The sequence below is a fragment of the Ochotona curzoniae genome, unplaced genomic scaffold (assembly GCF_017591425.1).
Source record: "Ochotona curzoniae isolate NIBS_2020 unplaced genomic scaffold, NIBS_Ocur_1.0 contig_1274, whole genome shotgun sequence".
NCBI classification, from domain to species: domain Eukaryota; kingdom Metazoa; phylum Chordata; class Mammalia; order Lagomorpha; family Ochotonidae; genus Ochotona; species Ochotona curzoniae.
In genome coordinates this window covers 8992238-9005816 of record NW_024465023.1, presented here as the reverse complement: position 1 = coordinate 9005816, position 13579 = coordinate 8992238, and the positions used below count along the sequence as shown (strand labels likewise).

Here is a 13579-nt window from a genome sequence, read left to right as displayed (position 1 = left end):
ACTTATTTAATGTTCCCTACAGTTGCATGAAATCTGTACTATTCAACATTTCCATTTTCCAACCCAGTAGCTTCTCAGCGATTACACAGGCCACCAACACACTTTCCTTGTCACAGAGACAACAGCAGAGGCAATTTATCTTCGCGCCAAGAGGAAATCGAATGGGCGTCATCGAGCACATTGCATCTTGGGAAATGTAGTCCTCGGGCTCAACGACAGCTCCCCGCCACCACCATTCTCTCCACACCCCGCAACCCCCGCCACGATCCAAGAAGGGAGGGGCGAGGGAGGAAATCGAACTTGGCCTTGGAACAAAAGAACAAAGACAGCTCTGGTGCTACGCGACGTTTCAGCCAAGCCGTGCGGGAGTTTGGCCCGCATTGGTCATGCCCGTTGCATGCTGGGTGCAGCAGTTCCTGTTACTTAGTTACGTCGACCCAAGATGACGGGACACACGTTGTACGTTCAGATCGGTTCCAGGTGTCGCTGCTGCTGTGAGCTGCCCACCATGCCGACTGCTTTAACCTTTAGCCATGTGCGAGCAGCGCTAAGGACTGCTGCGAACACAAACTGAAGCCTTACTTTTGCTCACCGGCTGCGCTCTTGCTGAGGCTCGGGCTGCAAGTGGACTGACCTGATTAACTGCTTCATCCCGCTGGGAAAGTTGAGGAAGGCCCTGGGATCCCGAGGACGTGGGTCCAAGCCGAGGTTTTCTAGGCACGACTGACCTGTCCCAGCCAGCGAAGGAAGAAGCCTGGACTGCCCTGGGAGCTGCCGCTGCACAATCCCCATTGCACTAACATCTGGGCTTTAGCCCCCAAGGTTTGTGCGCCCAAGCGTGCTGGATGGGTAGGAAGGGAGTATAGGGACACAGCGGTGTAGCTAGAGTCTGGGAAGAGAATCTTGCGCGCCCACTGGAGCCATGGGCTTTGTGGTTATTGGAAAATCGGGGAGGGGGAACTGTAAGAGTCGGAAAAGTTTGGTCCGATGTTAACCTGGGACTTCACGTAGTGTTTGGGGGTCAATGGAGTGTGTCCATTGCTTGATTAACGAGGGAGCAGTAGAGTGAGCAACTCAAAGATAATGGGACATAGATGATGATGATGTTCCACGTGGGTGGAGGGCAATGTAACATATGGACGGAAAGGATGCTAAGAGAGCTGGCATATGGGGGAGGGCGAAAGAGCACACTAGGATTTCTGTGGTTCTCTCCACCCTCGGCAGGCAGGTGGTAGTAGAGTCACCTGGTTCAAGCTCCGGGTGGCATCAGCTGACCATCACAGGTCCCTGGGCAGTGTGAGATGGGACGGACATCAAAGGACAAGCGAGATGTCTACTACCGCCTGGCCAAGGAGAATGGCTGGCGTGCCCGCAGTGCCTTCAAACTGCTACAGCTAGATGAGGAATTCCACCTCTTTGCAGGTGCCTAACTGGTGACAAGGGAAGGGGAAGAGAGAGAGGGTGGTTCCAATCTGATGGGAATCTGGGGAAGGGACACAGGCGGGAAAGGAAGTTGGCCTCCTGGGCAGTTGGGAGATGTGGGTGCACACCAGGAACAAGGGATACCCTTGGCAGGAACCCCAGGTTGGTGAGGTGAGGCACTACCAACTTGTGCCCTTTCACTGTGTGTGTCCAGGTGTGACACGAGCTGTTGACCTCTGTGCAGCTCCAGGCAGCTGGAGCCAGGTGCTGAGCCAGAAGATTGGGTAAGTCTGGGGAGCCCAGAAGGGCGGCCTAGGAATGTGTGTTAGGAAAGGCACAGCCAGAACCAAAAATCTGGCTGAGTTGTGTTATCATTATAGAAGCCAAGAGCCTGGCCGAGTGGTGGCTGTGGACCTGCAGACGATGGCTCCACTCCCGGGTGTGATCCAGATCCAGGGGGACATCACCCAGGTGAGAGCATGGCTCAGGGGACACTGTGGGGCAGGGGAGGGGGGCTGTTCTGGCAGAAAGCCCTCTTTCAGACCAAATGGGAAATGGAAGGAGAGGCAAGGTGGTAGAAACAAAATAGGGAGAAGGACAAAGAGAAGCGGACTGACAAAACAGAAGCCTTGGAGTTCGCAGGTCATCCATCATTGCAAAGAGACACTGAAGAGATCCAGTCTCCAGAGATGAAACCAAGTCTTTCAAAATAAAAACCAAGAAACAGTTCTATGTGATTTTATAGTGGAGATTTTTCTTGTTTCTTTATTATGTGAACATAGAGGTGTATTGAAGCTAAAACCACTACAGTCTGCTCTTTTGAGAGCACTGTTGTATCCAAACATTATGTTACAATGTATCCCTGGCCATTTCCTTGGGAATGTGGAAGTTGACAAACATTCAAAGAGAGAAGGAAAGGAAAGAGAATGGAAGAGAAGAAAGAAACCTGGTCTTAGGTGTGCAAAGCCTGAGAATTTGGCTGACCCAGGGAAGACTAGGAGCCAGAACATGGGCAGGTGCTACCAAAGGGCCAGAGTATAAATCCCTGGGACCACACATTCTCATTCTAACTCTCTCTCTCTCCCTCTTCCTCTTCCTGCTCCCTCATTCTTTCACTCCCTCTGCAGCTGTCCACTGCCCAGGAGATCATCCAGCACTTTGAGGGCTGCCCTGCAGACCTGGTGGTGTGTGACGGGGCTCCTGATGGTAAGCGGCAATGGGTGCAAAGCCAGGCAGGGCCTCCAGCTGCTTGCTCCTCTGCATCTGCCACCTCAGTTGACTTCCTGACCTCTTCAGGTGCTCCCTGCCTCTCCTCATCCTTCTCAGCCTCTCCCCGCCCTCTGCTGCCTGCTTTCCACCTCTGTCATCTCTGCAAATGCACAGTTCCATTGGCCACTCATTCTTGTAGTCAGTCAGTCACTGGACACAGCTTTGCTGAGTGTCTATTATGTTTGGGTGAAAGATCTGTGAATATGTTCCACTAGTCTCGACCTTGTGGAGCTGATATTCTATTAGGAACAGGTGGAAATGAAAGCCAATAATTGGGCTATATGTTAGGAGGCGATAGGTGGCCGTAGGGGAATGCAGGAAGCAGCAAAGAAGAGAGCACCTGTTGGCATCAATGAGGAAAGTTAGATGAGGAGCACCTCCCTGAGCTGCCAATAGAGGCTGAGAGGAGGTGAGGGAGGAGGCCACGGTTCATCAGTAGGAGGAGCCATGCAAAGGCCCTGAGGCCAGAGGGTGCTCAGTGAGTGTGAGGCACAGCAAGCAGTTCATTGTCATTGGGACACAATGACTGAGAGTGACGGGAGCCAGAACCTGTAGAACTTTGTGGGTCCCAGAGAGCTCAGAGCAAGCCAGGAGCAGTGCCAAGATCTCTCAGGCTACTGTGAATAGGGAGAGGAACAAGAGTGGAAACAGGGGGCTTCAGGACTGGGCTGCTGCAATGGTCAGGAGAAGCTGCAGGTGCTTTGAGAGCCAACCTGATGAGTTTTATTACTGACTGGGATGCGGAGATGAGAAGAGGACTGACTAGGGGCTGGGTATGAAGATGGAGACCAAAGGTCCCTAATAGAGTTTTTAGCCCAAAGTACTGAAAAGAGCAGATTTGGGAGGGGAGCTGAATTTGATTTTAGCCCTGGGAGATGGGAGTCTGCTGGATGAAGCTGCAGATTGGGGCAGCCATGTGTGCGGCAGGTAGACATGGCAATACGACTTACCCATGAGGTGCTTTGCAACTGCTGAGGGTTGGCAGCTCTGCCTAGGCAGGCAGTGGCAGGCTGCAGTTGCTTCCAGAGCCTTGGCAGGAGGGAACCCCCAAAGTGACATTTTCCAGCTACTCTAAATGGCAGCATAAGAAGCCACCGGGCCCCCTAACACTGTTCCTCCTACTGCAGTCACTGGCCTCCATGATGTCGATGAGTACATGCAGGCCCAGCTCCTCCTAGCAGTGAGTAACCTTGGCAGTCCCCGCCCTCCTTTGGCCCCCCTCCTGGCTGCCTCCGCCTCCATCTCAGCTATCTGTCCTGCCCACAGGCTCTGAATATTGCCACACATGTCCTAAAGCCGGGAGGCTGCCTGGTGGCCAAGGTAAGAGTCAGGACAGGGATGGGGCTTTTGCGAGCGTTCCAACAGAGTGGAGCATGAGGTCCCTGCGAGCTACCCTCACCACTCCCTCCCTCCCGCCCTACCCCTCTCACCCCTCCCCCAGATATTCCGAGGCCGGGATGTGACACTAGTGTACAGTCAGCTACGCATCTTCTTCTCCAGCGTGCTCTGTGCCAAGCCCAGGAGCAGTCGGAACTCCAGCATCGGTCAGTGTAGGGCAAAGCAAGCCAGGGCGGAGGCTGGGTTGGGGAGGTGGGCAGAAACAATCTCCCAGGGCACAGCCTGCATGGGGTGGGGGTGGCAGCAGACACCCTCACTCCACATTCCTCCTCCCCACCCCCCATACAGAGGCGTTTGCTGTCTGTCAAGGTTATGACCCTCCTGAGGGCTTCAAGCCAGACTTGAGCAAGCCCCTGCTGGACCATGCCTACGGTAAGAGCCAGATCCGCATGCTCCATCCCTGGGGAAATTCTTGTGTTTCCCCCCGCCTCCCTCCCCCCCCCCCACACACACACAGACCCAGCTACTCATTCGCTTTATCTCACCCATGTACCCCCGAGACTACCCTTTCTGGACATTGTGTCCCAACAGGCTCTTGAACCCAGTTAACTCTCCTTAGGGGTAGTTCTTAAACCTGGTGACAGTTCTCTCCCTCAGACACACCCAGAGGTTTAGAAACCTCAGCCCTCCATGGAAGGTTTGCCCATGTAGGGTCTTCGCCTCACCCCCTAGTAGAAGGAGATAAGGTCCTGACAACTGACAATAGAATGGCAGGTGGACATAAATTGCCACAAGAAAGCAGCAGATGTTTTTGAAGGGGTAAAAGCTTTCTGATGGGGAGGGATGTGGGGTGGACTGGTAGATACCTGGGGAGGACGAGACACCTGTGCCTGGCCCCTGGTGTCCTGGCCCTGTATTGAGTTTGTTTGTGTCTATTCCTAAGACCCAGATTTCAACCAATTGGATGGACCTACCCGCATCATTGTGCCTTTTGTGACTTGTGGGGACCTGAGCGCCTATGATTCAGACCGGAGTTACCCACTGCACGTGAGTGCCCGATCCAATCGACAGGAATTGGTGGGGGTTGGGGACAGGGAGCTGTTCTAGGTTCCCAGGTCCTCATCTTCCCGTGTCTTGCATCTCTTACAGCTACAGGATGGCTCCGAGTACAAGTACACACCCCCCACCCAGCCCCCTATCTCACCCCCATACAAGGAGGCCTGCACGTTGAAGAAGAAGGGACAGCTGGCCAAGGAGATTCGCTCTCAGGATTGCCCAATCAGCAGAGTGGACACTTTGGCCCAGCCCCTGGCCACTCCTCAGCGCCATACCCTGCTTGCTCCTGAGGTCTGGAAATGGGGTTCTGAGCCCATATTGACTGCTTCGCAGCATGCCTCTGTCTGCCCTGAATCACTGGGTTCTAAGGCCAAAATTCTCTTCCTTGTCTCCCATAGCTGTAGGACTCAGTAGATAAAACCAAGCATAGGAATAGAAACTTTGGAACCAACTTATATGAATCCCATTTCTTTGTCCTGCGTAGGTAGAAGAGAATGGAATTGAAATGAATTGTTCATGTTAAGGTGGGTAAGTTCACTTTTTTTTTTATCTCTGGGTTTGCATAAGGATACCTTTAAATAAAAAAATTCAAATATTACCTTGGAGATTTCTCCACCAACTGCTAAGATTATAGTCACCCCAGCTTTGCTAAGCATCTCTTAGGGTGCTCCAGGGACTACTAGGAGCATTTTTTACAAATTGAGGCAATAATTCAGTAAACACCAAGCACACACTGTGGGCCCAGGCATGGTTCCAGGTTTGGAAATAGAGCAAAGAACAAAACAGACACAGGTCTCAGCTCTCCCAGAGCTGCTGGCTTGGGTAAGAGGTCTGTGAATGTGTGACATCTGTGCATTCTTTAAAAAATATGTATATTTTATTTTTAATCTTATTTACATAGTTGAAAGGGATGCTTGCCCACATGGGCCTCCAGTGAGGGTTGGGAGGGTTGAGGAAGCTGAGTGGGACAACAAATGTTTCAGTTCTGTTCTTTTTTGTCTCCTGTATCTGCTGGGGAGAGAGAAGGGAGGGGCCGCTTCTTGCTGCCAGACTATATCAGCATGTAGGGAGGGAGGCGACCACTTCATTAACACCTTAGAGACCCTGATGCGAGGAAGAGTGTTCTCAGTTGAGTGGTTTGTGTTTTTTTTTTAAGATTTATTTTATTTTTATTGGGAAGTCAGATATACAAAGAGGAGGAGAGACAGAGAGGAAGACCTTCCATCCATTGATTCACTCCCTAAGGGACTGCAACGGCTGGAACTGCGCTGATCTGAAGCCAGGAGCCAGGAGCCTCTTCCAGGTCTCCCATGCGGGTACAGGATCCCAAGGCTTTGGGCCGTCCTCAACTGCATTTCCGGGCTACAAGCAGGGAGCTGGATGGGAAGCAGGGCTGCTAGGATTAGAACCAGCACCATATGGGATCCCAGCATGTTCTAGGCAAAGACTTTAGCCGCTAGGCTACCACACCAGACCCTTTTGAGTGTTTTTGAAAGTTCTGAGACATGATCGGCTTCGTTGTACCAGGGTTAAGAAAATCTTTCCAAGGTCTATTGGCTTAGTGTATCCACAGACCCTGACGCTTGTTGCAAAGCTTGGCCAGGAGAATCATCCATCCAACCTATTCTGATTTTGTCCTCTCACAAGGCAGTCGATGTGTCTGCTGGCCTAGTTGAGCTGGCTGTCATGTCCCGCTTGTGCTTCTGGGCGTGCTGTTCGCTGCACAGGCATCCATAGCCATCCTTTTGTTAACATATAAATACACATTTTCCATGAACATCTTCAAGAGCACTTGTATGTATGCATTTCACAATATTTCAAAATAAACTTACTCTTCTTTCTTTTTTTTAAAGATTTATTTAATGTTTATTGGAATGGCAGACTTACAGAGAGAGGGGAAGAGACAGATAGATGTTCTGTCTGCCAGTTCACTCCCCACATGGCCACAACAACCAGAGTAAGCTGATCAGGAGCCTCTTCCAGGTCTCCCACATGGGTACAGGAGTTCAGGCACTTGGGCCATCCTCCACTGCTTTCCCAGGCATAAGATCAGGGAGCTGAATTGGAAGTAGAGCAGCCAAGACACGAACCTGTTCCCATATAGAATGCTATCGCTATAGGTAGAAGCTTGGTCTACTATGCCAGGACGCTGGCATGATAAGCTTAACTTTCAAATTCATTTTGGGGGGGAGGTGGCCAGCATGGTGACCTAACAGCTAAAGTCCTCACCTTACACATGCCGGGATCCCTTATAGTCGCTGGTTCTAATCCCGGCAACCCTGCTTCCCATCCAGCTCCCTGCTTGTGGCCTGGGAAAGCAGTCAAGGACAGTCCAAAGCCTTGGGACCCTGCACCCATGTGGGAGACCTGGAAGAAGCTCCTGGCTCCTGGCTTTGGGTTGGTTCAGCTCTGGCCAGTGTGGCCACCTGAGGAGTGAATCATCAGACCAAAGATCTTCCTCCTCTCTGTATACCTGACTTTCCAACAAAAATAAATAAATCTTTAAAAATTCAGTTTTCCCCTGAACTTTTTGAAGTACCCTGATACATAATAAGTAAAAGGAGTATGGGATAAGTAAAACAAGTGCAAGCTGGACATAAAGGACCAAGGTCTCTAGGCAAAGTGTTTATAGTGTTGTGATTAGTGTTTGGAGTAAAGGACTGGAAGGGCTGAAACAAAATTGATGTTGCTAACTGCACTAGGAAAAAGTATTTATACCTTAGTATATTTTATTCTTAGTACTAAAGAAGTCTTCTAAATCAGTAAAGGGAAAAATAGGAAAGTAAGGGGCAAAGTTGGCAGAGTAGGTTAAGCCGCCATTTGTGTTAATTACATCCTACACCAGGCAGCAGTTTGAGTCTCAGCTGCTAAGGATCTTATCCAGGTCCCTGCTAATATATGTGCCTGGGGAAGCCTTGAGTTGTTTTGTTTTTGTTTTTGCTTTGCTTTATTTATTTTTATTGCAAAGTCAGATATGCAGAGAAGAGAGAGGAAAAGCTTTTGTCTACTGATTCACTGCCTAAGTGGCCACAACAGCTAGAGCTAAGCCTCTCCGAAGCCAAGAGCCTGGAGCTTCTTCCGGGTCTCCCACACGTGAGCAGGGTCCCAAGGCTTTGGGCTGTCCTTGACTGCTTTCCCAGGCCACAGGCAGGGCAGTGGATGGGAAGCCGGGCTGCCAGAACACGAACTGGTGCCCATATGGGATCCCAGCACGTGCAGGGCAAGGGCTTTAGCCACTAGGTCACCATGCCAGGCCCATGTTTTTTGTTGTTTTTTTTTTTTTTTGTATTATTGGGAATCCTTTATTTTTTTGTTTTGTTTTAAGATTTATTTTATTTATTGGGAAAGCAGAGTTCCAGAGAGAAGGGGAGACAGAGATGTTACATCTCCTGATCCACACTGGCCAGGGCTGAGCCAGACCAAAGCCAGCAGCCAGGAACTTTATCTGGGTCTCCCACCTAGGTTCAGGGAAACAAGAACTTGTGTCATTCTCTGCTGTGTTCCCAGGTCACAAGCAGGGAACTAGATCAGAAGTGAAGCAGCTGGGACTCTCAGTGGTGGCCATATGGCGTGGTGGTGCTTGCAGGCTGCATCTTAACCCACTATGACAACCCTCTTCCTTGAGTTCTTGTCACCCACATAGAAGACCCAGATGGAGCTTCTGGCTCCTGGTTTCAGTCTGGCACAGCCCCAGGTGTTGGTCCTTTGGGGAGGAGTGTGCCACTGGATGAAGGATCTCTCAGTCTTTGACTCTTCCTTTCACAGGAACAGATGAATACTTTTTAAGAAAGATAAGAATGGCCAGTAAGCTGTGAAAAAGCTGCTCAAAGGGAAATACAAGCTAAAATCAAGTGGTTGGAACGATGTGTAGCCATTAGAATCCTCTTACTCACTGCTACAAGTGTAAAGATATGGCCAGTGCGCAGGCTGTTGAATGTTACCTCTTAGAGCTGTATGTATGCCCATTCATTCCTGAGAAACAGGCTACAAGGCTCCTAAGCAACGCTGTCTGTGTCCTATGAAATGCCAGAGGATGCTAGAATGTTCTGAGTAATACTGTATGTATCCCCGTGAAATCATAGTATGTGTCGAGACTACACCACAGGGCCAATGAACACCTACCTTATGGGTAGAATAACACCTTGGCATCTTTGCTCATTAAACTGAACACATTTCATGCATTTCTCTTTCTACTACATAGGAGAGAGGGCTACAAAACTGTTGGCAATTCGGTGAACAAAATTATTACAGTGAAAGCAAATGGGCATGTATATTTTTGTGGTTTATTACTGTTTCTTTCCCCTTCAGGTAAAAATGAACAAGCTGCCTAATATCAGGGATGCCAGAACTTGAGTTGAACCTATTTTCAATATCATGTCAGCCATGGGGCCTAAACAGACAAGCCATGTCATTGGAATCTGCAAGAGCCACCACAGAGACAGCAAGGAACGAACCAGAATGTGAGGCGATGAATTCTTGACTGAGGTCCTACCTCTTCTCTAAGCCTCTCCCAGGGGTGTCCTAATTATTTCCACAATTTCCCCCATGGAACCTGAGGGTGTTCACTTGCATAGAAATCAGGTTATCTATATATTCATGCCACGTAATTTCATGAATAACTGAACTTGAACTTGATTCCCAGTACTGAATACTGGCAACAAACCACAATAGAAAACACTGTACCTATGATTTTCTTATGGATGCAAAAATACCCTTTTTAATGTAAATTACAGTTGGAGGCATATGGCAATATTGTTTCTATTTGTCACCACTGTGAATGATAGCAGATTTTTTAAATCCACTGTTTTGATTAAAAAGCCCCAAATGTTACCACACCCCAAATTTTTTTCAATTTTATATATAGCAATAATTAAATTTCAGTGTACTGGAATCCCATTTTAATATGGACGGGTTCTTCAAGAAGTTCATGGAAAGTAGAATTGGAAATAAGTTTCTTTGAGCAAGACATTTTTGAGATTTGTGCATAAGTGAGGAGTCTTCCCCAAAGTTTGTCTGAAATGCATTTTATGGGAAAACTGCACAGATTTCAATCTGTAGCAAAAATAAACTTAATTCCATCTTTTCAGGACTTTTAAAAACACCCTGATCTTTGTGTATCTGAGTACTCATGTGGAGAATGTGCATTTAGCCTGGGGATTGAGACAGCCCACACCCTTGATCTGAAGCACCCAGGTTCATTTCCAGCTCCTGATTTTAACATCTTGTCAGTACAGACCCCAGGAGGCACCAAGGATGTTGGCTCAAATAATGAGTTCCTGCCACTTGTGTGGGAGCCCTGGAATAAGTTTCTAGCTTCCGGCTTTGGCCCCAACTGTTGTAGACATTTGAGTGAGTTAGTGAATGGGAGTTCTCTGTCTCAATAAAAAGTAAAATTTTGTTTTGTTATCTTTTTAAAAGATTTATTTCTTTTTATTGAAAAGTCAGATTTACAGAGAAAAAGAAAGATCTTCCATCCACTGATTCACTCCCCAAGCATCCACAATGGCTAGGGCTGAGGCAATGTGAAGCCAGGATCCCAGAGCCTCTTCCACGTCTCCCACGCAGGGTCCCAAGGCTTTGGGCCGCTCTTGACTGCTTTCCCAGGCCACAAGCAGGGAGCTGGACGGGAACTGGGGCAGCCAGGATTAGAACCGGCACCCATATGGGATCCCAGCACATGCAAGGAAAGGATTTAGCCACTATGCTATTGTGCCAAACCCTGTTGTTATTTTTTACAAATCTATGAAGGGGTACAAAGATCTAAGCAGTTACCAAATAGTTCCCCAGAATTCATTCTCTAGGTGAACAAACCCCTCAGGAGTGTTGGAAAATCAGTCGAAGTCACCCCTGTTTACAATCCTAAAGCAGAACAGCTGAACAAGGAACTGACAAACTCCCCAGCTAGGCAACAAGAACTAATTTTTCCAGTTTAATCCTATGTCTTTAGAAACATGTTCTCTGGGTCTCAGAGGCTGTTTTCTTCACCTGACTGACCCAGGAGTTGTCGCACAGCTATCTGAGTGATCCCTAAAGAATGCATAAGGCTATGACAGCAGGTACCAGTGCCCAGTCCAAAGTGGTGCCACACTCTGAAGGGTATGTTTATAGGGGTGAGACTATGCCCTAGTCTGGCCACAGCAATAGCAATACCTGCCTGTGTGTCCCAGGGCTAAGAATGACCCAAGTGTTCATGCCGAAGGCTGTGTGGCCATCCATCCCCAAAGCGGTTTCTATACCACTTGGGCTGAGTCCACAAGTGCCTGCATTGAGTCTTTGGGACCCTAGGAATGGCCATCCTGCAATTTTTATGACTCAGAGAGCCATCAACCCTCCTTCAGCGACCCCACAAGTATCCATGTCATCAATGTGGACCCACAGGGGTGGCCATGGCCAAGCTTGTGCCAATCCAGGGATGCCCCTGTCTTATTTGCCATCTATTCCCTATTCGTGTCTTTAGCTCTCTTCTTATCTCCATCTGGGTGACTCCAAATGGTCACACACCTCCATATTAGGTGTCCTCAAGAGTGTATCTCCCAGCTTGGTGTGCTTTAAGAGTGCCCACTCCAAATTCTGTGTGATCACATAGACACGACACCCCAAGGTGACCCCAACATTGTCCACACCGTGACCAGCATGACCCTGGGACTGCTTACCCAAAATGTAGCAACAACACATGTGTACAAAGGGATTGTCAGAAAGTTCATAGGAAATGTGTTATGAAAAAATAAAGCAAATTTCAAGTATTTTTTTCAAATGAAATAAGCGTCTTTGAATTGCATTTTTCCACAAACTCTTTGATGTCATTTCCTATGTATCCTCATATGTTTTACCCCAGGATTATAATGTCCACACCCCAGTTCAACGTAGCCCTAGTTTACTCCCAAACTAGTGACATTGGGAATGTATGCTGTGTCGTCTGTGTAATCCCAGGAGTGTCCAGACCCCAGACTCTCAGGAAGGCTGAGGGGAGGAAGTGGTCCAGGCAAAGGGGAAAACCTATGCAAAGGCTCTGAGGCAGGAGTGTGCCTGATACAACTGAGAAACAAAGAGGATACCAGTGGGGTAGAAACAGAGTGAGGAGTCATTGGTAGATGAGATCAGGGATGCCCTTTGGAGAGCAGGGCATGGAGCCTGGAGGGACCTGGAGCCCAGAAGGGCTCTGAGCTGACTTGGGTTCTAACAGGATCCCTTGGGCTTCTGGAAGAGTGTTATAGAACCACTTTTGTTGGTCAAAACTGCTTATATACTAAAAGAGTGAGTTTCATTGTGTGTTAATTGAATCTTAAAATTCATAATATTATAAAAAAGGTGCAATACTTTGCAATTTAACAAAGAGTTCTATGTCAAAGAAAAAAAAAAGAAAAAGAAGAGGTGATGGGCACAGCAGTTGACACACTTCTTAGGACACCTATATCACTTATCGGAATGCCTGGATTCAAGTCTCAGCTCCACTTTGTTTCCCCAGCTAATGAGTATCTGAAATGCAGTAGGGGCTAACTCAAGTACCTGGGTCCCTGGCACCCACCTGGAAAACCCAAGTAAAGTTCTGGGTTCCTGCCTTCAGCCTAGTGCAGCCCTGACCACCATGGGCATTTGCAGAGTGAATCAGAGGATGGAAGATGTTACTGTGTGCCCATCTCTATGAAATACATTATTCAAGAAAAAAAAGTAGGGGCTGGTGTGGTACCATATTGGGCTAATCTACCTGTAGTGCTAGCATCCCATATGGGCACCGGTTTGAGTCCTACCTTCTCTACTTCTGATCCAGCTTCCTGCTAATAGCCTGGAAAAAGCAATGCAAGTGCTTGGTTCCTGGCACTCATGTGGGAGACCAGAAGAAAGATACTCCTGTCTCCTGGCTTCTGACTGGGCCAGCTCTGGCTATGATGGCCATTTGGGGGAGTAAACCAGCAGAGAGATTTTTCTCTCTCTCCCTCTGCAATTCTGACTTTAAAATAAAATAAAAAGAATCTCTAAAAAAATTAAAGTTATTTACTTATTTTCAAAAGCCAGAGTTACAGAGAAAGAAAAAATTTTCCATCCACTGGCTCACTTCTCATGATTACAATGAGCAACCCTGGGCCAAGTTGAAACCATAAGCCAGGAGCTTTACCTGCTGTGTCTCAATGGCAGCCCTTATTTTTTTTTTTAAGTGTTTAAAAAGATTCCCTAGGAATAAAGTCGCAGATCAGTGAATTAGCCTGCTATTTGAGATGCTCGGGTCCTATATCAGAGTGCCTGAAGTCCCGCCTCCAACTCTGATCCAGCTCCCTGCTAATGCAGACTCTAGGAGGCAGCAGATGATAGCTCAATTCTTGCCATCCATGTGGGAAAGTCCAAATGAATATCTGATACTGGTTTTGGTCTGGCCCAACCCTACCTTTCTGGCTGGCTATTGCTGACATTTGGGAAGTGAACCAGTAGATAGAAGACTCTTAGTTACTCTGCCTTTAAATAAATAAATGAATGAGTAAATCTTAAAAAGACTGTCTAT

General features: G+C 48.2%; 1 protein-coding gene across 4 annotated transcripts; it reads left to right on the top strand.

Annotated features, from left to right (window-relative positions):
- The first annotated feature begins 255 nt into the window (after positions 1-255).
- Positions 256-10491, top strand: LOC121168814 (putative tRNA (cytidine(32)/guanosine(34)-2'-O)-methyltransferase). 4 transcript variants are annotated; one of them, XM_040999192.1, is made up of 13 exons: positions 256-822; positions 1225-1422; positions 1637-1706; positions 1803-1893; positions 2550-2628; positions 3819-3871; positions 3958-4011; positions 4133-4235; positions 4378-4461; positions 4973-5076; positions 5179-5376; positions 5570-5609; positions 9394-10491. In XM_040999192.1, exons 2-12 carry the CDS (start codon positions 1302-1304, stop codon positions 5606-5608), a joined length of 996 nt encoding a protein of 331 aa, XP_040855126.1. In that variant the 5' UTR covers positions 256-822; positions 1225-1301; the 3' UTR covers position 5609; positions 9394-10491. The 4 variants fall into 4 exon arrangements, with proteins under 4 accessions (XP_040855126.1, XP_040855153.1, XP_040855144.1 ...); XM_040999219.1 differs by having other exon boundaries at positions 8851-10491; XM_040999210.1 differs by having other exon boundaries at positions 5570-5613.
- The last annotated feature ends 3088 nt before the right edge of the window (positions 10492-13579 follow it).